This window comes from Moschus berezovskii, chromosome 15 (genome assembly GCF_049115385.1).
Source record: "Moschus berezovskii isolate FMDL1 chromosome 15, NW_MosBer_1.0, whole genome shotgun sequence".
Classification (NCBI taxonomy): Eukaryota; Metazoa; Chordata; class Mammalia; order Artiodactyla; family Moschidae; genus Moschus; species Moschus berezovskii.
In genome coordinates, this window is record NC_142474.1 from 31841903 (window position 1) to 31866196 (window position 24294).

Here is a 24294-nt window from a genome sequence, read left to right on the forward strand (position 1 = left end):
GGCTGACGAGGCGGGGGCGTGGCCTCCGGAGTCTGGTTCCGCGCCCCAGAGCGCGCTCGCCGCAGTGCGAGCCGGACCAGGAGCGACCGCCATGGTGAGGAGTTGGTTGTAGGTTGCGGGCGAGGCGGAGGCCGTGGTTTAGGCCTGGGTTTGGGCCGGAGCGTGGGACTGGACCAGGGCCTTCCCCGGGGACGGGGCTGAGCAAACGCAGGATCGGCGCTTACTCTGGCGTTTCGGCTCCCTTTTCAGGTGTTGCTGCACGTGCTTTTCGAGCACGCGGTCGGCTACGCGCTTCTGGCGCTGAAGGAGGTGGAGGAGATCAGCCTTCTACTGCCGCAGGTGGGTGGACATGGTGGGCTAGCCTGCGGCTCCGCAGCCCCTCTAGCCGCGCGGGCCCCAGCATGCACCGCGCGCTCCCACGTGGCCGGCCGCGCGCTGGGAGGTGCGCTGGGCCCGACAGTTCGAAAGCAGGGGGTCCTTACCTGCATTCGTAATTAGAATTGCGTCAGAAGCATTAAAAAGTAAGCTTCCCAGATTCCACCCGTACCGATGAAGCGGAACCGGGATTTAGGACCCATGATCTGTCCATTTTTAGTGTTCGGTTGGTCCTAAAAGTGCGTTCAGGTCCAAGAGCTGTTGCTGCTTTACTGCGCCCTAGAGGCAAGCGGGAGGGAAGGAAATCACTCATCTTTCTCCCCGCAGGTGGAGGAGTGCGTGCTGAACCTGGGCAAATTCCACAACATCGTTCGTCTTGTGGCCTTTTGTCCCTTTTCCTCTTCCCAGGTTGCCTTGGAAAATGCCAACGCTGTGTCTGAAGGTGAGTTGGCCACTAAATATTGTAGGGAGATGAGCCGAGATGTAGTTCTTGCTACTGTTAACCTTTTAACAACCTAGGATGTAGGCTTTATTTCTTGTAGGCACTGTAGTAATAAATGATTTTTAAGTGAAATCAGGCTGGGGTTGAGGGGCTGGTATAATGGTAGATCCAATCAAATGTGGTTCCCTGCTAGTTTGTTCAGTTGATTGCAAAGGGAAATTTTGATGCCAAAAGCTTGGAGAAAGAGTTTTAGTCCCAGAAGGCAGATCTGGTACTAAATACATCCATTGTGCTCCAGGGTGTGTTTCAAGCTTTCAGTAATATATTTTACACTTATGTTATTGGGCCTGAGTTCTGGTCTCCTGTGGTTGATGCTGGCTTTGCAGTGATGACTTGAGTCTGTCAATCCCCTGAGTGTAATCACTGATGTCTCCATGTCTCTGAGCAAAGCCTCTGAGTAAGAGGAGGGCTCTAGGCACAGGCCATCTTAGCATGCTCTGCAAGACCAATGTAAGATTAGTCTCACTAATGAGCACTTGAGGGGACAAGATCCCTTTTTACAATTTAAACATCCTTCAGCATGTTAGTGGGAACTCTGTTCTTTGCCTTGAGGTGTTGTTCATGAGGACCTCCGCCTGCTCTTGGAGACTCACCTGCCATCCAAAAAGAAGAAAGTACTTCTGGGGGTTGGGGACCCCAAGATAGGTGCGGCTATACAAGAGGAATTAGGATACAACTGCCAGACTGGAGGTGTCATAGCAGAGATCCTTCGAGGTGAGACAGTTTTGAAATCTGGAGCTGGGGACGGGGAGGGGGGTGGTCTGGAAACCTAGCAGGTTGCTCTTTAGAAGCCCTCCTGCTTGTCTGGTGCCTGTGCATGCAGGAACTAGCTCAGAGCCTTTCCTTACTCACAGTCCCACTCTCTTCTAGGAGTTCGTCTGCACTTCCACAACCTGGTGAAAGGTCTGACCGATCTGTCTGCTTGTAAAGCCCAACTGGGGCTGGGACACAGCTATTCTCGTGCCAAAGTTAAGTTTAATGTGAACCGAGTGGACAATATGATCATCCAGTCCATTAGCCTCCTGGACCAGCTGGATAAGGATATCAATACCTTCTCCATGCGTGTCAGGTAAAGTGCAGGGGTGACCTGAGAAACAAGGTCTTGGGTCTGGGTTAGCTAATTTTGAACCGTGAAATCAGGACTGGTAGAGCTGGGCCTCCTGATACTTACCACAGGCTGTGTTCTTACACTGACTGTATAGAAAGAGGAGGCAGAGTAAATCCACCCCATATACACCTCAGCCCAGGCAGGCCCTTTACCTGGTCTGTATTGTGAATGGGGAGACATGGAGGTTTTTGGATCTGATTTGTTCCCATTTCCTCCAGGCATAAAGTAGATGAGGAGAGGGCTGAGTGTAGCTTTGAGGCATGGCAGCTGGGCCAGGGAGTGATTGTGGTTCTTTGCAGGGAGTGGTATGGGTATCACTTTCCTGAGCTGGTAAAGATCATCAATGACAATGCTACCTACTGCCGCCTTGCTCAGTTCATTGGAAACCGGAAGGAGCTTAATGAAGAAAAGTTGGAGAAGCTGGAGGAGCTGACAATGGATGCAGCCAAGGCTAAGGCTATTCTGGATGCCTCGCGGTCTTCCATGGGTCAGTACAGAGCCTAGCAGTGAAAATAAAGTATGGGACTCTGAATGTTGGGCTTCTGCATTCACACTTGACCTTCTTTAGGCATGGACATATCAGCCATAGACTTGATAAACATTGAGAGCTTCTCCAGTCGTGTGGTGTCTTTGTCAGAGTACCGCCAGAGTCTACACACTTACCTGCGATCCAAGATGAGCCAAGTAGCCCCCAGCCTGTCTGCCCTAATTGGGGAAGCGGTGCGTCATGGGAAACCAAAAGATGGGGGATTATGGGATTACCATGTGTATTCGTCATATTGTTGTATTTTGTGGCCTATCTTCCCCAGTTGAACTTGATGGGGAGGAGGTTGAAGCAAGTTATGCAATTGGTATGTTGGCAGTTCCAGCTTCTTTGACTCCTTGATTCTTTCTCTAGGTAGGTGCACGTCTCATTGCTCACGCTGGCAGTCTCACCAATCTGGCCAAGTATCCAGCATCCACAGTGCAGATCCTTGGGGCTGAAAAGGCCCTGTTCAGGTACCAGTGAGGGCACCTGCTCACACTCAGGTGCCACTTCTGGTGCCCACTTGCTTGTTTGGGGATCACAGTGATGGTTGACCAGGGCTCCCTGACCTATACAGTCCTCTGCTATGGGGGTGATGGCCAGTCCTGGTGTCTGAGTGATTCCCTGGGCCCAGCAAAGGGACCAAGTTTCCAGGTCAGCGACATTGGATGCCTTCCCTCTGCCTCTGGGAGCGGTGGGTTGGCATGAGGTGGGGTAGAAACCCAACCTGGCCTGAGGCTCACTCTGGAAACTGCGGGGAAAGGGAAGGGAGGCACCGCCTTAGCTAACACGGTTGAGATTTCTGATCTTAAAAGTTTCCGCTGAATATTCTTCTCCCAGAGCCTTGAAGACAAGGGGTAACACCCCAAAATATGGACTCATTTTCCACTCTACCTTCATTGGCCGAGCAGCTGCCAAGAACAAAGGTCGCATCTCCCGATACCTGGCAAACAAATGCAGTATTGCCTCACGAATCGATTGCTTCTCTGGTATGGGTGGGGAAGTGGGCAGTTGGGAGGGTGGGGAGGGTGACTACCCTAGCAGCTTCTACAATGATGGCAGTATTTTTCGTCAACAGCAGTTCACCTAGTGAGTGTTGATACTTTGGGTCTGAGTAAAGCTGAGGGTAGAGGGATTACTGGAGGTTGAGCTAGTAGTTTGTCTTTCTAGGGGCTGATGTGCTTTGTTTACTTACATAAACACATCCAGAGGTGCCCACCAGTGTTTTTGGGGAGAAGCTTCGAGAACAAGTTGAGGAGCGGCTGTCGTTCTATGAGACTGGAGAGATTCCCCGAAAGAATCTGGATGTCATGAAGGAAGCAGTAGTTCAGGTCAGTTTGGGTAGGTCGAGTGGGGTAGAATAAGAGCTGGCTGTTGGAGGTGATGAACTGTCTTACCCTGACCATGTAGAGTGGAGGCAAAAAACTGATTTAATGAGCCTGATCCAACAAAACCATGAGAGAGACCTGGGGAACCAGAGGTCTTCAAGCCTTTTCAGCATCTTTCTTTGGCCAGGCAGAGGAAGCGGCTGCTGAGATTACTAGGAAGCTCGAGAAACAGGAGAAGAAACGCTTGAAGAAGGAAAAGAAAAGGCTGGCTGCAATTGCCCTGGCTTCTTCAGAAAATAGCAGTGCCCCGGAGGAGTGTGAGGTCAGTAGTGAACTGTCAGTCCTCAGCCCTAGGTAAAGATCTTAGATTGTAGGACAGAAAACAGCAGAACAGAGAATATAGCATCTCAAGTCAGGGTCTAGAGTACATGCTTTTGGCTTGAAATAAAGACTTGAAGTCTCAAAAATCTACCTCTTGATTCTATAGGAAGGAGATAGGTGCTGAGAGAACTATTAAGAGCCCAGAGAGCTCGTTTGCAGCAACACCTGTTCATTCTCTGGGCAAGTGTGTTCTGCCTCTGCTGCCTTCCAGGAGTTCTTAACCAGGGGTAGTGCAAACTGCGTGCTTATTCTCAGATGTGTCTGGAGATGATAGCGTCTCACACTGGGCATGGGGAACAGGGAGGGCTCCAATGTGCTGCTATGGAAGAATCACTCTCCCTAGGATTGTCGGCAGTGCCAGTGTTTCAGGGTCCCCTTTGGAACTTGGCATCATGATTCTTTTTTGTGACTAGCATGGTGAAGTTTTTCTGTAAATTACCTAAGGATAACTGTGTGTTCTACCTTTTAAGTGATGGAGGAGGGGGGTGGGTTACCTTTGATTTGACATGGATTTCCAAAGCTAGAGCCATTCCATTAAAATCATCCCAGAAACACTGGGCAGTTTTTTAATGCTTTTTTCACTAGTCTTTCTTCCCTGAGTACTTAACAGCTGGAATTCTAACACGGGTATGTATACATAAAACAGATGACACTACTTCATGCCAGTTTTCCCTTTCTGCCATCAGGAGACAAGTGAAAGACCCAAAAAGAAGAAAAAGCAAAAGCCCCAGGAGGCTCTTCAGGAGAATGGAATGGAAGACCCATCTGTCTCTTTTTCCAAACCCAAGAAAAAGAAATCTTTTTCCAAGGAAGAGCTAGTTAGTAGTGATCTTGAAGAGACAGCTGGTACTGGAAGTCTTCCCAAGAGGAAGAAATCTTTTCCCAAAGAGGAACCAGTTACTGACGCTGATGAGTCAGAAAACAAGAGGGTCCCCAAGAAAAAGCGGAAATTGTCTTCCAAGGAGGAGCCACTCAGCAGTGGACCTGAAGAGGCTGCTGCCAACAAGAACAGCGGCTCCAAGAAAAAGAAAAAACTCCGAAAGCTATCCCAGGAAAGTTAGAATGGACATCTTCTAATGGGGCATAATTTAACAGAGGTATTCCCCATCCCATTCCCTAGAGCCCAATAAAAATAAAAACAAATTCACAAGAGTCATACCATGTTTTATTGGACACCTTAACATGGGTGTGGGTGGGACCTATGGGTTGGACAGGGCACCAATGACAGCCTCAGTGAAGTCTTGGCAGGTGGCATAACCACCCATGTCAGAAGTTCGAACCTGTAGGGGAGAATTGTTGTCATCTCTGTGGCCTGGGCCCCATCCCTAACCCCCCACCACCTAACTGTTCCCTAAGGAAGCCAGCTCCTGACAACCTAGGCTCTGCCCAGAAGGTAATTATGGTCTAGAGGTATAGGGCTCTTCTCTGGTCCACAGTACTGAAGGGAGGTGTATGGTCCTTGTGAGGTTGGAGGGAATAAAGGGCTCTAGCCCCCATAGGGGTGCAGGTGGCCGATGACAGACTTGATGAAGTCGGTTGTGGTGCTGTAGCCGCCCATGTCTCGAGTCCGTACCTACAGCCACCACCGGCAATAACCGTGGTGAAGAAGAGAAGAGAGCCCATGAAGGTGAGGGGCAGGGCAATGTGATGGAAATGGAATCCAAAGAGGGTAACGAGGCCAGGAAAACAAGATGCAATGCAGCAGAGATGCAAGGAGGCAGCCAGGTTTGGAAAAGCACAAACCTGTGCGCTCCTGTCTTCTGAGGGCCACAGCCACTATTCGAGCTCTGCTGCAGCCTCAGCAGGGGAAGAAGCTCAGCATGAGTGAGATGGGGAATGCAAGTCAGACAGAAGGAAGATACTTAGCTGCAGGGGAGTGGCAGATAAGGATAGGCTTCCAGGTGTGGAGAAAGTGGTGCCTCATCCTGTCAGCTATCTCCCTCTGCTCCTCCATCTCCCCCCCACGCTAGATAGGAAGCTACAAGTTCTGCCAGTGGATGAAAGAGGAAATAGCAGATGGGAAACTAGGAGGCAAAGATGATCAAGAGAATGAGACAGCCAAGAGAAGAGAAATGAACAGCCCTGACAGGATTGGGGAAGAGCAGAGGCTCTGGGGACCTGGAGGGAGAGGAGGCCCCAGCTCAGGTTCCCAGAAATTAGTGCCAAGACCCTAAACCCCATAGCCTTTCTAAACTCACCTTGCCAACTTTAATCACCTTCTTCACTGCCTCTGCAATCATGTTGGAGTGATGCTCGAGACTGCCAATGTGGACAGAAACTAGATTACCCCCACGTCATCACCACCACGTCATCGTCCTGATTTCCCCACCCATGCTCCCCACACCACCCAGCCACCATCCTAGCCTGGCAGTGACCTACTTGAGATGCCGCAGCATGTTGGAAGCTGACAGCAGCATGGCTGTGGGGTTGGCTATATTCCTGCCCACTGCCTGGGCAAATGGATGCCGGGCACCCTGTGGACAGATGAGCAGGCCAGAGTCACTAGCAGCAGACATTCTGCAGAATCTGAGGTCAGGGAAGGGCATTACATGAGAGGTCAGCCTAAGAACACTGAGAAGATGCAAGGGTTGGGGGACGTGAGCAGGCTAGGGGGATGCACTGGAGGAGAGCTATCGGGGACATGCGGTCAGATGAAGGGCACACACAAGAGGGCTGAGGGAGGAGGTGACCTCACTCACCGTCTCAAACACTGCGTACTCTGCACTGTAGCTCTCACCAGGGACCACACCAGCTCCCCCAACCAGGCCGGCAGCCAGATTGTCAATAATGTTCCCATAGAGATTGGGCATCACCAGCACATCAAACTGGTAAGGATTCTGCACCAGCTGGGAGCATGGAGAAGAGACATAAATCCAACTCCTTGCCTTGCTTCTCAATGAGAACAGAGACACTGGGAGGGCCTTACCTGCATGCAGCAGTTGTCTATGATCATTTTCTCAAACTTGATCTTGGGATACAGTTCAGCAACTTCCTCACAGCACTGCAGGAACAACCCATCCCCCAGTTTCCTGTTCATGGGCCAAAGGGAACATATTCAGCTGGGAGAGTGTTGGGGGCTACCTCCCAAGACCCTACCCCATGCAAAGTTATGTCCCTCACATGATATTGGCCTTGTGAACAGCCGTGACCTTGCCCCGCCCCTTCTTAGTGGCATAGTCAAAGGCGAACTTTGCAATCCGCTGTGATTTGGTTCGAGTGACAATCTTCAAGCACTCAATCACACCCCTCGCACTCTGCGTAAGAGAGAAGCAGCTGGGTGACACTGGATAGAAGGGAAGAAGGAGCTATGCCTCTCTCCCCTCTTCACCCCTGCTCCCCAGTTTCTAGGACCTCACCTCGTGTTCCAGAGAACTGTACTCCCCTTCTGTCTGCTCTCGAATAATCACCAAATCTAGATTGTTGTGTCGAGTCTTGTACCCAGGAAGTGACTTCACATGGACTACATTGGCAAACAAGTCCAACTTCCGCCTGGGGATAGGGCAGATCATAAACACTGTGCCTGGTGCCCCAGTACCCCACTCACCAACAGCCTCCCATCACCTACCTCAGCCGCATATCATAGGAGGCTAGCTCCCCTTTATACTCCATTGGGGTGTGGATCTTTCCTGCATAAACAAAGTAGAGGTTGGGGAGGAAGAATCAAGCACAGGCCAAGTTCAAAGAACCCGGATTGGTGTCCCCTCAGTGACATAATGCAACCCAGACTCCCACCTCACACTCCCAAATAAGTGACCCTTATTTGCCTCTGGAGGCAAGGGGCAAAGGAGAATAATGTAGTTAAAACCAGAAACATTGTGTCCATTGTTTCATTTCTAGTCACCAGATGTAGGTTGAAACTTCAAAATGACCTAAGAGAACAGAAAAAAATTTTTTCATGTTCTCAAAGGGCTTGGATTAAACAGGTTGAGAAACAACTTAGACCTGTGACCTTTCTTGATGTTTCTGTGTCTACATATGTGACATCTTTTCAACCAACACATATGTGTCAGGCACTAGGAATACCAACCAAAAAACAACACAAACTCCTGTCTTCAAGGCGCAAACAATGCACTGGGGGAAGAAAGTTAATAGGAAGGACATGATAAATACCATGGGAGAGGTATTACCAACATGCACAGGAGCACAGAGAACAAATTCCCTCTGGCAGTACCAGGAAGTATCATAGAACATCTAGCACTTCAGCCAGACCTTTTGAGTGAGTGTACCAGGTTAAATAGTGATTCTCAAAATGACATGTCCAAGTGTCAACCCCCAGAACCTGTAAATGTGACCTTATTTGTTAAGACAGTGTCTGTAGATATAATAAGGATCTTGAGATGGATTCACACTGGATCCTTGTAGGTTCTAAACCCAGTAACAAGTCCTTAAATAAGAAAAGGAGAAACAGATACAGAGGCACAGAGTGGAGAAAAACATATCAAGATAGAGGCAGAGACTGAAGTGACACATCTTCAAGCCAAGAAACACTGAGGAGTGCCAGCAGCTACCAGGAGCCACCAGAGAAGCTGGAAGAGGCTAAGGAAGATTCTTCTCAAGTCTTCAGGTGAAGCTCTGCCAACACCTTAATTTGGGGATTCTGGCCTCCAGAACTGGGAAGGAATAAAATTTCTATTATTTTAAGCCACCAAATTTAAAGTAATTTGTGGCAGCATTCAGAAACTAATACAGTGATTAAGGAAGATTATGACAGAAGGAGCCAAAAGGAGAACACTGTGGGCAGAAGGAACAGCAAAAGTCAAGACAGTACACATTATTTAGAAACTAACATAGTCTGGAGTGACCAAAGAACAGAACAAATGTTGCATAAACAAAGGCAGAAAAGCTGAAGCAGAATAACAAACTTGCTTTCCTACCCTAAAGCTGGGACTGGCAAAGTCATGGTGGTCTTTCCAAGAGAAGAGCTGTAGAGGATTGACTGTAGGAGCAGAACTGAAAGCCAAAAAGTCTAATGAGGCAGTTACGGTAGGAAAGCAGAAGCAAAGACAGAAAAGAGGAAGCTAGAAATGGCATTGCTGAGACACAATTAACAAGACTTGATGACCATTTCCCAAGAGAAGGAAATGGCAACCCACTCCAGTATTCTTGCCTGGAAAATTCCACTGACAGAAGAGCCTGGCGAGCTACAGTCCAAACAGAGTCTGACTGGACTAAGCACAATGACCCATGACGTAGCCCCACGACAGACTACAAATTCATAAAGCCTTCCTGCATAGAGCATGAGGCACATGATCTCGCAACTCCTGGGTTTCCAACTGGATTCCCACTGAAGGTCACCAATCAGTGGTGAGAACTCAGAAGTGTTCATGTATTAGTGTGTGCTGAGGGAAGCTTAATGAGCATTTATTCGGCACACATACCAATGATGGCCACTTTGTTCTCCTTCATGGAACTCAGCACCTGCTCCAGCTTCTCCTCAGACGCCATATTCTGCACCTCGCTCAGGTGATGCTCCTGGAACTCCACTGGGACTGAGGCAGCCTTCAAGAACAGACGCCAAACATCGCAGGATCAGAAAAGAGTAAGTCCTTTCCAACTCAAGCAATCGTCCCTGTCACGCCCCAGGCCACTCACCTTGAACACCTCCTTGACAGCGTGCATCAGCTCAGGCCCCACGCCGTCTCCTGGTAGCATAGTCACGGGAAAGGCGCCCTCCACCCTCACGTCCTCGCCCTGCGAGCAGGGGCGGCAGAGCTAGAGCTGGGGCGAGGACAGGGGTTCTGGGGCGGGGTGGAGGGGATGGCCAGGAGAGGAGATGTCAGGCGCCTGGGCGAGAACGGAGCCGGGCCTGCGCTTACCTGGGTCCGCAAGGAGGCTTGCGCCACGGTCGAGGTACACAGGCTCCTCCATGCTCCGGGATTCGGAGCGGCGACCAGTGCCTGCAACAGACACACAAGACTTTTAAGTCGGATCTGGGAGCCTCAGGCCCCGAATACTTCTGTGAGCCCGGTACAAACCCGCCGCCCTCCCGCCTGCCCTTGCGTGTCCCGGGCCTCACTCGGGTCAGCCAGCGGATACGGCTGAGGGCAGCCATGTCCCTCGCAGGAAGTCGCGGAGAAGTGACGCCGGAAGCTGGAGCGGCCCAGGGCCCCTATTTCCGGCCCGGCAGGGATGTTGGGCGGTACGCTTATTTCCTCCAAGCAAAACAGCTAACCCGGTGGTTCTCCTCCGCTGGCATCCTCTTGGGCTCACCTCTTCCGGTACCCCCTGATGCGGGAGAGAGCTGCGTTGTCAATTGCTTTACTTTCAGTCACCGTATCTATATTGAAACTTGAAAATAACATTAAAGGCGAATATGAGGTTTCATTTCTATCAAACGGGGACCTAAGTTTAATAGCAAGTTGAAAAACAGTACTGGAGAATCTGTCTTAATGTTTTTGTGTCCTCGTATTTGTTATTCTTTTCATCAATTGTTAGTGAACAATCGTATGTCCGATACTAAAGACGTTAATGAACACCACACAATGCATAGGAGAAGGTGTGTGTGTGCCTGGCTTCTTCAGTCTCCGAGCCTGCCCGGTTATTAATCTGCATTAGTCAAGTTTCCTCGTTGTTTTTTCCTAGGTGGTCTTGTTCTTTGCTCTGACCTTTGTTTTCTAATACTGTAGCCCCGGCTTGAACTCCCCTTCAGTTCAGTTCAGTTCAGTAGCTCAGTCGTGTCCGACTCTTTCCGACTCCGTGAATCACAGCACACCAGGCCTCCCTGTCCATCACCAACTCCCGGAGTACACTCAAACTCATGTCCACAGAGTCGGTGATGCCATCCAGCCATCTCATTCTCTGTCTTCCCCGTCTCCTCCCACCCCCAATCCCGCCCAGCATCAGACTCTTTTCCAGTGAGTCAACTCGTCGCATGAGGTGGCCAAAGTATTGGAGTTTCAGCTTTAGCATCAGTCCGTCCGATGAACACCCAGGATTGATCTCCTTTAGAATGGACTGGTTGGATCTCAGGGATAGTAATTAGAGACAAATTATCTCAACCTTGTAAGTGTGACCCTAAAAGGAAAATTCAGACCGATTTTGTAAATTTCAGTCACTCGCTGTTTATAAAGTACATGCCTAAAGCACATGACACAAGTGGACATGGAGCACTTGTTTAAAATGCAGACTTATGTTACTCCAGACTTGCTGAATTCAAATTTCAGGATTGGGTCCCCAGAAAGCATATTTAACAGGCTCCTTCAGATGATTCACACAGATTTAAGAACCACTAACTAAGTTGTCTGTGATTTATGTACCTAATCCTTCCCAAAACGTGCAAGGCATTTTCCCAGCCCAAGGGAAAGAATACAGTGGTTCTAATCTTGGGGGGATTGTGCCTTTTCTCTGCATTCCTTTAGGCAGGGCATTCTCTACTGTTGTGAGGTGAAAAGATTTAAATTAGAAAATAAATGTGTAAGAAACTTGAACACAGGAAAAGTTCTGTGTCAATAAAAGTCTGTTAATAATATAGCTAATTGATATTATAATTGATAATATAATTATCAATGTTACTATTAATGTGACAAACTCCTCTATCTCCAGAATAAAAACCAGAGACTAGGACCATCGCCTTCATTGACTCCCTAGTCCCAAGTTACACACTGCTCTTGCCATTCACCACCATTTCTTTCTTCCAAACATTGCTCTTTCTAGTAGAGAAAAAGTGGGAGATTTACAATTTCTCAAAGCTATGCTTTCCATTACTTTAGGAAATCGAGGGCAGGAAAGGAGATGAGCCATCTTAGTCTAATCTCTGATAATCTAATTTCCATCCCAGAAAATATTAATTTCCTTGAGGGCAACTACAACATTATTTCCATACCTAAATTCTGCACAAATCTGAGCCCAGTCTGGCAAACAACATCTGCTCATGATATCAAGCTGTGTGGCTGTCAAAAGAGTGAAAGGAATTGATGAATGGTACCAAATGACTCAAGCCAAGGAAATGTGATCATCAGTTTCGGGTCATTGTATTCTGGTGAGTTTGGTGAGCTCTCCTGGACTTTGAGTTCTTATTAAGGCATCTTTTACTGATATTACCTGAGAATAGGGAAGTTCAGTCCAGACCCTTGAATAGTTTCCTAACCAGACTCTTGGACAAGTGAGAGAGGTTAAACCATCTTGTTCCTTTGAGTTGTTATGAAGCATATATTAGTATTCAGTGTGAGGCTGGATGATTTGAATGTCACTTTCCTAGGCCTATAAATACTCCAGTTCAGGGGTCCTAACCAGAGCTCCAGGTGTCCATCAGTAGAAATCAGTACAGTGAACCTGGATGGGGAAAATAAAAAAATCCCTTCTTTATTCTCAATAACTTTTAACTGAAACTTAGTGTTTCCTATCATTACGAATGTAAAGTGAGGGACTGCCCTGGTGGTCCAGTGGTTGAGACTCTGCCTTGCAATTCAGGGGACATGGATTTGATCACTGATTGGAAAACTAAGATCTCACATGTGCAGAGGAACTAAGCCCACTACCACAACTACTGAATCTGCACTCCCCAGAGTCCAAGCACCACAACTGGAGAAAGGTCCTGCATGCCACAGCTAAGACCTGGCTCAGCCAAAGAAATAAATGTACTTTTTAAATGAATGTAGAGTGATAGTGTAGTGCTATTTGTAGTACCCTTGATTTTATCACTAATAAGAATTATAATTCATGCTGCATTTCATTTGTCACAGATATCTTGAACTATTATTTACTCTGATTGCTACTTTAATATTATTTGACCTAATGTGAGATTTTGTTATCTAATGCATGAATAAAGCAGCATGCATAGCACTATATTAAAAGGTTGCATTAATATTATTATTAATGTAATGAGTTTTATTTATAATCCTATTTGTTTTAGTTTATGCATTTAGAATCCTTTCCTAAGAAGAAGACAAGGGATAGAGTCAGCAAGATATAACCTCAGCTGGAGTCTACCTTAGCTTATTCTAGGGAGCCCTGGAGCAGGAATGATGTCTCAGGGTTATCCCAGTTTGAAGCAAGGCTTAATAACTGCTTCAGCCCTGCATTGCCTAATCTTCCAGGCCTCTTTGGCTTTTGGAGGCTCCACTGGCCACGGACAACTTTCCTAGAGAAGGGGGTAGTTGTGAGTAGTTAATGACCAACACCTGAAGTAGTTCGGGGACTGGATGTATCAGTTGGCAAAGAAAAGCTGGACAAGGCAGCTACTATTCTGTGGAGATGAGAATAACCATGGTGCACTGGACCCAGTGAGGAGAACAGGCATGTTTGAGGAGATGAGATACTGTTAGAAGTAGTAAGACTGGTTCAGGTTCTAGGGCTAAGAGAAATGAAGAGGGATTAATGAGCAATACTGAGGACCCTGAATTTATCATGTTATGATTATGTGCGATTTCATAAAGAAAGCCAAACTTGGGTTTATCTAAAGATGCATTTTGCCAGGGAGAGGTACAAGAGCATTGAGGGTATTGGCAAAATGAGATCAGGAGGAAAGTGAAGCCATTCAGAAGAGATCTAATGGATAGACCGGTGAAAAAAAGAACCAAAGATCCCTAAATAGTCAGAGAAGACCTTGTGGAACTCACTGAGCAAGTAAGATGGAAAGAGAGGAGGGTGTTTCCACCAGTTGTTTTGGAAATGGAGCAGATGCCAGTGATAAAGAAGTACCAGATGGGACTATGGGAGTGGATCCAGAAGAGAGCTTGAAAAGACTCCAGCAGAGGAGGACTCAGACCCACAACATTGGATGGGTAATGTGTCACGATGACAGTCACCTAGGATAATGTCATCAGCAGAAGCAGGAAAAAGGCTGGGATCTAGGTTCTAGAGTCTTCTCTTGGTGAGCAGGAGACACCAAGAGGTCAGAGATGGCAGAGGATAAGAAGGGTGATTTCAGTGAGAAGAGCCCCCCAAAGTAGAACTTCTTTTTTCCTGTTAATTTTTTTTAATTTGTGGGAAATTACTTTACAATGTTGTGTTTGTTTCTGCCATACAACAACACAAATCAGTCATAATTATATAGTATATATATATATATATATATATATATATATACACATACATATCCCCTCCCTCTGGAACCTCCATTCCCACCCCCCATCCCACCCACCGAAGTCTTCACAGAGCATCAAGCTGGGCTCCCTGTGTTACAAAGCAACTTCCCACTAATTATCTGTTTTACACATGATAATGTATGTATGTCAATGCTAATTTCTCAATTCATTCCACTCTCACCTTCTCCTGCTGAGTCCACAACTCCATTCTTTACTAGGTTCACCAGTACCATTTTTCTAGATTCCATGTATATGTGTTAATATATGATACTTGTTTTTCTCTTTCTGACTTATTTCACTCTGTATAAGAGGCTCTAGGTTCATCTACCTCACTACAGCTGACTCAAATTTGTTTCTTTTTATGGCTCAGTAATATTCCTTTGTATACATGTAGGACATCTTCTTTATCCATTCATCTGTTGATGGACATCTAGATTACTTCCATGTGCTTTGGCTATTGTAAATATTGCTGCAATGAAGATTGGGGTACATGTGATTTTTAGGATTGTGCTTTTCTCAGCTTTCCCAGGTGGCGCTGTGGTAAAGAACCTGCCTGCCAATGCAGGTGATGTAAGAAGAGGTGGGTTCTATCCCTGGGTTGGGAAGATCCCCTGGACAAGAAAAGGGCAACCCACTCCAGTATTCTTGCCTGGAGAATCCCATGGACAGAGGAGCCTGGTGGGCTACAGTCCATGGGGTTGCAAAGAGTCAGACACGACTGAAGTGACTTAGCATGCAGCAAGGTATATGAGAAAGTGAAAAAGGCTTTCCTAGTAGATCAGACTGTAAAGAATCTGCCTACAATGCAGGAGACCCAGGTTCGATCCCTCAGTAGGGAAGATCCCCTGGAGGAGGAAATGGGCACCCACTCTAGTATTCTTGTTTGGTGAATGACATGGACAGAGGAGCCTGGCAGGCTATGGTCCATGGAAAGTGGCTCAGTCAGTAAAGAATCTGCCTGCAATACAGCATACCCAGGTTCAATCCCTGGAACAGGAATATCCCCTATAGAAGGAAATGGCAACCCACTCCAGTATTCTTGCCTGGGAAATCCCTTGGACAGAGGACAGAGGAGCCTTGTGGGCTACAGTCTTTGGGGTCGCAAGAGTCAGACTTAGCGACTAAACCACAAACCACCACCAGGTATATGCCCAATAGTGGAATTGCTGGGGACATGAGTTTGAGTGAACTCCGGGAATTGGTGATGGACAGGGAGGCCTGGCGTGCTGTGATTCATGGGGTCGCAAAGAGTTGGACATGACTGAGCAACTGAACTGAACTGAATTGAACTGATGATAGATTTATTCCTAGTTTTTTACGGAATCTCAGTACTGTTTTCTATAATGGCTGGATCAGTTTACATTCCCACCAACAGTGCAAAAATTTCCCTTTTCTCCACATTTTCGCCAGTATTTATTGTTTGTAGATTTTTTTTTGATGGTGGCCATTCTGACTGATGTGATGTGGTACGTCTTTGTAGTTTTAATTTGCATTTCTCTAATAATGAGCAATGCTGAGCATCTTTTTCATGTGTTTATTGGCCATCTTTATGTCTTCTTTGGAGAAATGTCTGTTTAGATCATCTGCCCATTTTTTGAGTGGATTGTTTATCTGAAATGGAGCTGTGTGAGCTGCTTATGTATTTTGGAGATTAATCCTTTATCAGTTGTTTCATTTGCTATTATTTTCTCCTATTCTGAGGGTTGTCTTTTCATCTTGTTTATTATTTCCTTTGCTGTGCAAAAGCTTTTCAATTTTATTAGGTCCCATTTGTTTATTTTTGTTTTTATTTCCATTAATCTAGGAGGTGGGTCAGAGAGAATCTTGCTGTGATTTATGTCAAAGAGTATACTATGTTTTCTTCTAAGAGCTTCAGAGTTTCTGGACTTACATTTAAGTCTTTAATCCATTTTATTTTTGTATATGGTGTTAGGAAGTGTTCTAATTTAATTCTTTTCCATGCAGCTGTGCAGTTTTCCCAGCACCAGTTGTTGAAGAGGCTGTCTTTTCTCCATTGTAGATTCTTGCTTCCTTTGTGAAAAATAAGGTGTCCATATGTGTGTGGGTTTATCTCTGGGCTATCTTGTTCTATTGATATATATTTCTGTTTTTGTGCCAGTACCATACTGTCTTGATGACTGTAGCTTTGTAGAATAGTCTGAAGTCAGGGAGGTTGATTCCTCCCTCCATCTTTCTTTCTCAAGATTGCTTTGGTTATTTGGGGTCTTTTGTGTTTCCATACAAATTTTGAAATTTTTTGTTCTGGTTCTGTGAAAAGTGCCATTGGTAATTTGGTAAAGATTGCATTGAATCTGTAGATTGCATTTGGTAATATAATCATTTTGACAATATTGATTCTTTCAGTCCAAGAATGTGGTATACCTCACCATCTGTTTGTGTCATCTTTAATTTCTTTCATCAGTGTCTTATAGTCTTCTGCATACAGGTCTTTTGTCTCTTTAGGTAGGTTTATTCCAGGGTATTTTATTCTTTTATTGCAATGGTGAATGGGATTGTTTATTTAATTTCTCTTTCTGATTTTTTATTGCTAGTGTATACAAATGCAAGTGATTTCTATGTATTGATTTTATATTCTATTACTTTACTAAATTCATTGATTAGCTCTAGTTTTTTCGTAGCATTTTTGGTGGGGTTTTTGGTGGTTTTGGTGGGTTTTCTTGCATTTTGGTGACATTTTGGTGAGCATTTTGGTGGATTTCCTATGTATAATATCATGTCATCTCCAAACAGTGAGAGTTTTACTTCTTTTCCAATCTGGATTCCTTTTATTTCTTTTTCTTCTCTGATTGCTGTGGCTAGGACTTCCAAAACTATGTCTAAACATTATGTATAAGTAGTGGTGAGAGCACTTCTCTTGCTTCTGATCTTAGGAGGGTATGCTTTCAGTTTTTCACTGTTGAGAATAATGTTTTCTGTGGGTGTGTCATATGTGGCCTTTATTATGTTGAGGTATGTTCCTTCTATGCCAGTTTTCTGGAGAGTTTTTTTTTTTATAATAAATGAGTGATGAGTTTTGTCAAAAGCTTTCTCTGCATAGATTTTTTTATCACAATATCAGTGCTTGTGATTGGTCTGTTCGTATTTTCTAATTCTTCCTGGTTCAGTCTTAGAAGGTTGTACTTTGCTAAGAACTTGTCTATTTATTCCAGGCTGTTTATTTTATTGGCATATAGTTGCACATCTTAATCTCTTATGATCCTTTTTATTTCTGCCTTGTCTGTTGTAACTTCTTTTTCACTTCTAATTTTATTAATTTGAATGTCCTCCCTTTTTTCTTGATGAGCCTGTCTAACTAATGGCTTGTTAATTTTATCTTCTCAAAGAACCAGCTTTTAGTTTTACTGATCTCTTATTGTTTCCGTCATTTCTTTTCCATTTATTTCTGTTCTGATATTTATATTTCTTTCTTTCTACTAACTTTGGGGGTTTTTTTCTTCTTTTTCTAGTTGCTTTAAACATAAGGTTAAGTTGGTTATTTGATGTTTTTCTCATTTTTTGTGGTTGACTTGTATTGCTATAAACTCTCTTAGCACTGCTTTTACTGCATCCCATAGGTTTTGAGTCAGCATGTATTTGTGGTCATTTGTTTGAAGGTATTTTTTTATTTCCTCTTTGATTTCTTCAGTGGTCTCTTGGCTATTAAGAAGTATATTTTTTAACCTCCGTGTGTTTGTATTTTTTACAGTTTTTTTCCCTGTAGCTGATATCTAATCTCATAGCATTGTGGTCAGAGAAAATGCTTGATACAATTTCAATTTTCTTAAATTTACCAAGGCTTAATTTGTGACCCAAAATGTGATCTATCTTGGAAAATGTTTCCTGTGCACTTGAGAAAAAAGTGTATTCTGCTGTTTTTGGATGGAATGCCCTATAAATATCAATTAGGTCTATCATGTCCAGTGTGTCATTTAAGGCTGCTGCTGCTGCTAAGTCACTTCAGTCGTGTCCGACTCTGTGCGACCCCATAGACAGAAGCCCACCAGGCTCCCCCGTCCCTGGGATTCTCCAGGCAAGAACATTGGAGTGGGTTGCCATTTCCTTCTCCAATGTGTGAAAGTGAAGTCGCTCAGTCGTGTCCGAACCTTAGCGACCCCACGGACTGCAGCCTACCAGGCTGCTCCATCCATGGGATTTTCTAGGCAAGAGTACTGGAGTGGCTTGCCATTGCCTTCTCCGCATTTAAGGCTAGTGTCTCCTTATTAATTTTCTGTCCAGATGATCTGTCCATTGCTGTGAGTGGGATATTAAAGTTCCCTACTATTATTTGTTACTATCTATTTCCTCTTTTATAGGTAATAGCTTTGCCTTATTATTGAGGTGCTCATATGTTGGTGCATATTATATATTTATAATTGTTATATCTTTTTGGATTGATCCTTTGATCATTATGTAGTGTCCTTCCTTGTCTTTTGTAACAGTCTATTTTGAAGTCTATTCGATCTGATATTAGTATTGCTACTTCCACTTTCTTTTGATTTCTACTTGCATGATGTATCTTTTTCCAGCCCCTGACTTTCAGTCTGTATGTGTCCCTAGATCTGAAGTGGGTCTTTTAGACAGTATATATATGGGTCTTATTTTTTTTCAATCCATTCAGTCAGTCTGTGTCTTTTGGTTGGAGCATTTAATCCATTTACATTTAAGGTAACTATTGATATGTATGTTCCTATTAACATTAACTTTATTGATTTAGGTTTTTGTTGTTTGTTTGTGTTTTTTTAGGTAAGAAATGGATTTATTCAGACTCAGAGAGAAGCTCACTCCACAGACAGAGTGTGGGCCACTGCAAGAGGCAAGTGCCTTGGGTTTGTTTTTGTAGGTCTTTTCTTTCTCTTTTGTTTCGTGTCTAGAGAAGTTCCTTTAGCATTTGTTGTAAAGCTGGTTTGGTGGTGCTGAATTCACTTAATTTTTGTTTGTCTGTAAAACTTTTGATTTCTCTGTCAAATCTCAATGAGATCCTTGCTGGATAGAGTATTGTTGGTTGTAGGTGTTTCCTTTCATCACTTTAAGTATATCCTGCCACTCGTTTATGGCCTGCAGAGTTTCTGCTGAAAGGTCAAGCTTTTAACCTTATGGGGATTCCCTTGTATGTTATTTGTTAAAATGCTTTTCCCTTGCTGCTTTTAATATTTTTTATTTGTGCTTAATTTGTTAGTTTAATTAATATGTGTCTTGGCATGTTGCTCTTTTTGGATTTATCCTGTATGGGAATCTCTGGATTTCCTGGACTTGGGTGGCTATTTCCTTTCCCATGTTAGGGAATTTTTCAACTATAATTCCTCAAATATTTTCTCATACCCTTTCTTTTTCTCTTCTTCTCTGGGACCCCTATAAGTCGAATGTTGGTGCATTTAATGTTGTACCAGAGGTCTCTGAGACTGTCCTCATTTCTTTTCATTCTTTTTTCTTTATTCTGTTCTGCTTCAGTAATTTCCACCACGCTATCTTCCAGCTCACTCAGTTATTCTGCTATTGGTTCCTTCTAGTGTATTTTAAATTTCTGTTATGTTGTTCACTGTTGATTGCTTGTTCTTTAGTTCTTCTAGGTCCTTGTAAATTATTTCTTGTATCTTTTCAATTCTTGTCTCCATTCTATTTATCTGGTGCCTCCATTTTATCTCCAAGGTTCTGAATTCTTTTTCAGGTAGATGGCCTATTTCCTTTTCTTTGTTTGGTCTGGTGGTTTTAACCATGCTCCTTCATCTGCTGCATGTTTCTCTGTCTTCTCATTTTGTTTAATTTACTGGGTTTGGGTTCTCCTTTCTGCAGGCTGCAAGGTTCTCAGAAGGTCTCTGGACCTGATGTTGGTGATGTGGGATCAGCTCCGACTGAGATCTGGCCTTACTCCAACTTGCACTTGCTTCCAAAGTCCACAGTTGCCCCCAAAGCTCACAGTCTTAAGCCAATTGCATGGATTTAATCTGCTTCATCTGCTGCTGCAGGAGTGAATTCCCTCTTCTTTGGTCACACAGCCCATGGTGTTCCGCTTTGGTTTTGGCCTCACCTCTGCGTGTAGGCCACAGACAAGAGGGGCCTAATAAGGCCAAGGCTTATTAGGGCTCACTTGTTCAGTCAGGCTAGGGAGTGCAAGGGGTAGGGCAGACACAATGAGGGAGTGCCTGTGGCAAAAGAGACCTGCTGGAAGTTGCTACAGTCAGAGGCGGGTCATGTGCTCTACCAGGGAAACTGACCCTGGGTCCCTTGGAAGAACCAAGCTAAATAGTCTTCCAGGAAGTTGTGGATAGTGACCTGTACCCGCTCACAGCTTGGCAGCCACTGTGGCAGCCATCACAGCCACCTCTGGTGTCGCAGACCATATCCTCATGCCACGCCCCACCTCCTTTGACACTCGTGTCATCCTTGATGGCAGTAGGTCCACGGGCATGCCCACCTCTGGGGTCACAGACCACAGCCAGCTCATGCCACCTTAGGACACTCACAAAGGCACAGTCCTGCAGTCTGTGAGCACTTGGAGTTAGATGGTCCCAGTGGTGATGATCTCTTGCCTCTCTGGCAGGCCCAGGCTTTTCCCTGGGCTCTTTCTACGTGTTGTACTAGTCCCCTCAGAGTAACTTCATGGCAGGCAACCCCAGTCCTCATCCTGGGGTCTGTTTTCTGAAGCCTGAGCCTCAGCATCCAACCCCCACTCACTGCAGTGGGCATGAAAACTGCTTCTCAGCTGGGAAGTGCTGGTTAGCAACAATCTCTGTGCTGAATTCTCTCCCATTTTCCTTCAGAGCACCTGTTGAATTCCCCTCTGAGGTTCCGAAGCTCCTGTGAGGAGGGTTCAGAAGAACTTTGCCTCCTTCACGACTCTCTCCCTGAGGTGCAGGATTCCTCCCATTTTCCTTGTCTCTATTTTTTTTCTTATTGCTGTTTCCCTACCACTTTATTCAAGATTAGCTATAGAGATTAGCTTGCCTTTTTGGAAGTCTGAAGCCTTCTGGCAGCATTCAGTAGGTGTTCTGTAGGAATTGTTCCATGTGCAGCTGCATTTTTCATGTATTTTGGGGGAGGAAGAGGATCGCCACATCTTACTCCTCCACCATCTTCAGCACCTCCCTTCCTGTTAATATAAACTTTTGCTTGAGTATTTTTAATTGGACTGTAGGTAAATGATCACATTTCTTTTTTTAAAATTTTATAGATTATAAATAAGGCCAAAGTTTCCTACCAACCCAGCCACAGCCCCAATCCTTTTGCCCTTTCCCCATAAGCAGCTGATTGTCTCCTTTGAAACCTTTTTCCTATGCGTGTATAACCTCCCCCTTACACACACAGAATAAAGTATTGTTTTTAGTGCATGGGTGTGTGTTTCAGAATAAACGGTTTCATACTCTATATATTTGCTTTTCTTTTCAGCACTTACTGTGTTGTAATTTATTTTTTTCCCTCATCACCATGTCTTAGAGATCTAAGATACCACGTTTTAGAAAACGGGCAGGTTCGTTGTTTTATTTTGCTGCATAGTATTCTATAGTGTGAATTTACTAAATTTATTGAGCCTTTTTCAAGTTGATGGAGCCTTAGGTGATTTCTAGTTTGGGCCATCACCAGTGATGATGCTGTGCTTATCCATGTACGATTTTCTTTGTACACACGAAAAATATTACAAAGTGCATCCAAAATGCCTACACCCATGTATATGTTTCTGTTATGAATATGATCTGCTGCAATAAGCAAGAAACTCATTAAACAAATAAGGGTTGTTGGGTTTTTTCCCCCCTCTTTTCTGAAGGTAAGGAGGAACTTGGATTGCTTTAGTTGTGTGGTGATGCACCCTGAGATCCAGGCTCTCTAACTTTTCACTCTGCCAACTTTAGTATGTTGCCTAATATCCTCATCCTTGGGGCCTCATACTCACCATATGGTTGCAGCAGCTCTGGACATCACTTCTTGGATCAGAACTAGAAAGGAGAAGAAAGAAAGATCATAGCCATTTATGTTCCTTCTTATCAGAAGTACAAATACTGTCCAAGAAACAATCCCAATGAATTTCCACTTAGGTATCGCAGGCCAAAACTAGGTCCCTGACCTCTCCTACTATAATGGAGACTCAGAAAGAGGGAATAAGCTTAAACCAATTCTTCACAGTCTGGTTGTATATTAGATTCATGTGAAAGTGAAAATGTTAGTCACTCAGTCATGTCTGATTCTTTGCAACCCCATGGACTATATAGCACACAAGGCTTCTCTGTCCATGGAATTATCTAAGCAAGAATACTGAAGTAGGATGCCATTTCCTTCTCCAGGAAATCTTCCCAATCCAGGGATTGAACCTGCGTCTCCTACGTTGCAGGCAGATTCTTTACCATTTGAGCCACCAGAGAAGCCCATTAGCCTCATAGGTGAGCTATTAAAAAATACCCATGTCTGGACCCTACTGCCAGAGGTTTTGATGTAATTTGGTCCTGTGTGAGTTCCAGATACTGGTGTTCTTTAAAAACTCCCTGTATGACTAAAAAGTCAATCAGAGTTGAGAACCAGTGGCTTATACCTATCACGATCTTCCTCCTGGGGCTGAGATTTATCAGTTAGGATTAGGTTCAGGTGCAAGTGACCATGTGCAACATAACCACAACCCACACAAGAAAGGGGCTTACTTCTCGCTCATTAAAAGTTCAATGATAGTTGATTCAGGGCTAGATTGGCCTCCATCCTGTCAGAGGCTCAGGCTTCACTACCTTGTAGATCCACCATGCAAGGCCTCCATTCCCAACTTTATTCAAAACAGTTATTTCAGCCCCAGCCTCCATGTATGTATTCCAGCCAGCAAGAAGGACAGGGAAGGAGAGCAGAGGCCCCAGTGCTTTAATGACACTTCCTGCCAGTTGCACACACCCCTTCTCTCCTCCCACACGAGACAGAGAGCAGTGTGTCAGTGTTAGTCTTCAGTGCTTTCCTTTCAGAAGGTCTCCTCTACCTTAAGACAATAAGCAGATTTCCCGATGTTTTTTCAAATGCTGTAATGGTCATGAACTTATCTGAAATGTAGTTTTATATAAAATGTGAAATATAAATATCTAACTTTATTTTTTTCTGGAAGTTTAGCTAATTGCCCCAGTATCATTTACTATCTGTTCCTCCAGATAAGAATGTCTACTTTTATAAAATATTAAATTCCCACATATATATTAGGTCAGACAATGTGAAACTGCTGATATCTATCACTTCACCGGAGCTTTATTTTCTTAGTTATACCAGTCACTATTAGATGTCATATTTTGTTTCTTTGTTTTTTGTCTGTGTCTGCCGCTTGAATGTAAGTTCAATGAGGACTGGAATTTTGTCGTTTTTGTCAACCCTGGGCTCACATGTATCTGCTAAATGAGTGAATGAAATTTATCTCTATGTTTGTTAATATATATTGATAAACGTTTTCATGACTGAGCCATCCTTATATGTTAGAAAAACTTGGTTATAAGTTTAAGTATACTGCTCTATTTGATCTGTAAAGATCTATGTAAGTCCTTTGCATCTGTGATTTCAAAAGAGCTTGGGTTTCTCTTTTATTTGTTTCTGCTCTCACAATCCAATCTGGGTGTTAGGACTGAGAATCAGGGATTTTCAGAGACAAGCATGGCCTGGAAGCAGACATGCAGTAGTAACTACTAGGAGAAGCAACTGGCCATGAGCCCTGGGTGTCCCTGCACAGTCTTCCTGGGTATGCCAAGGATGCAGGGTTCTAATGGCTCTTTGCCATTTCTCAGGCTTGTGTTTTCAATGAGAGATGAATTAACACCTCCTTCTAGGACAAAAAGCAGTCTTACTTATTTCCTGCTATAAAGCAAGTGGGTTCTCCAAGTTCGGTGTTCCTCAGATGCAGTGTAAACCCATTGTATGCACAGCATCTACTCGGGCCCTTCATGTTGCCCCTGTGGGACTTGAGGGGCAAGGGAGCCAATGTAAACATTGTGCCTATGCTGCTTGCTGTGAGTAATAGAGTCCTTTGTCTCTGTCCTTAGAATCGTATCTTGGCCAGCATCTATGAAACAGTAAGAGGCTAATTATTGACTTATCAGCAGGGT

At 44.6% G+C, this 24294-nt stretch overlaps 2 protein-coding genes, 5 non-coding genes and 1 pseudogene across 8 annotated transcripts; 7 read left to right on the forward strand and 1 right to left on the reverse strand.

Annotated features, from left to right (window-relative positions):
• On the forward strand, positions 1–5372 carry NOP56 (NOP56 ribonucleoprotein). The gene is made up of 12 exons (XM_055432743.2): positions 1–94; positions 250–339; positions 703–817; positions 1430–1591; positions 1748–1946; positions 2285–2472; positions 2554–2705; positions 2884–2984; positions 3352–3500; positions 3721–3842; positions 4027–4161; positions 4907–5372. Exons 1-12 carry the CDS (start codon positions 92–94, stop codon positions 5279–5281), a joined length of 1791 nt encoding a protein of 596 aa, XP_055288718.1. The 5' UTR covers positions 1–91; the 3' UTR covers positions 5282–5372.
• LOC129535330 (small nucleolar RNA SNORD110) lies at positions 1198–1265 on the forward strand. The gene has a single exon (XR_008681610.1). It is a non-coding gene; the product is annotated as a small nucleolar RNA SNORD110 (small nucleolar RNA).
• Positions 2032–2167, forward strand: LOC129535667 (small nucleolar RNA SNORA51). Its single transcript, XR_008681704.2, has one exon. It is a non-coding gene; the product is annotated as a small nucleolar RNA SNORA51 (small nucleolar RNA).
• On the forward strand, positions 3048–3133 carry LOC129535297 (small nucleolar RNA SNORD86). The gene has a single exon (XR_008681579.1). It is a non-coding gene; the product is annotated as a small nucleolar RNA SNORD86 (small nucleolar RNA).
• Positions 3559–3629, forward strand: LOC129535650 (small nucleolar RNA SNORD56). The gene has a single exon (XR_008681699.1). It is a non-coding gene; the product is annotated as a small nucleolar RNA SNORD56 (small nucleolar RNA).
• On the forward strand, positions 3887–3957 carry LOC129535647 (small nucleolar RNA SNORD57). The gene has a single exon (XR_008681698.1). It is a non-coding gene; the product is annotated as a small nucleolar RNA SNORD57 (small nucleolar RNA).
• Positions 5364–10314, reverse strand: IDH3B (isocitrate dehydrogenase (NAD(+)) 3 non-catalytic subunit beta). Of its 2 annotated transcripts, none has more exons than XM_055432746.2 (12): positions 10237–10314; positions 10037–10117; positions 9813–9911; positions 9599–9719; positions 7786–7846; positions 7577–7709; positions 7341–7474; positions 7147–7249; positions 6920–7066; positions 6600–6694; positions 6419–6479; positions 5364–5500 (listed from the first exon to the last, which is right to left on the reverse strand). In XM_055432746.2, exons 1-12 carry the CDS (start codon positions 10270–10272, stop codon positions 5420–5422), a joined length of 1152 nt encoding a protein of 383 aa, XP_055288721.1. In that variant the 5' UTR covers positions 10273–10314; the 3' UTR covers positions 5364–5419. The 2 variants fall into 2 exon arrangements, with proteins under 2 accessions (XP_055288721.1, XP_055288720.1); XM_055432745.2 differs by having other exon boundaries at positions 5364–5793.
• LOC148775408 (STE20-related kinase adapter protein alpha-like) overlaps positions 10271–24294 on the forward strand; it is an 18829-nt pseudogene continuing 4805 nt past the window's right edge.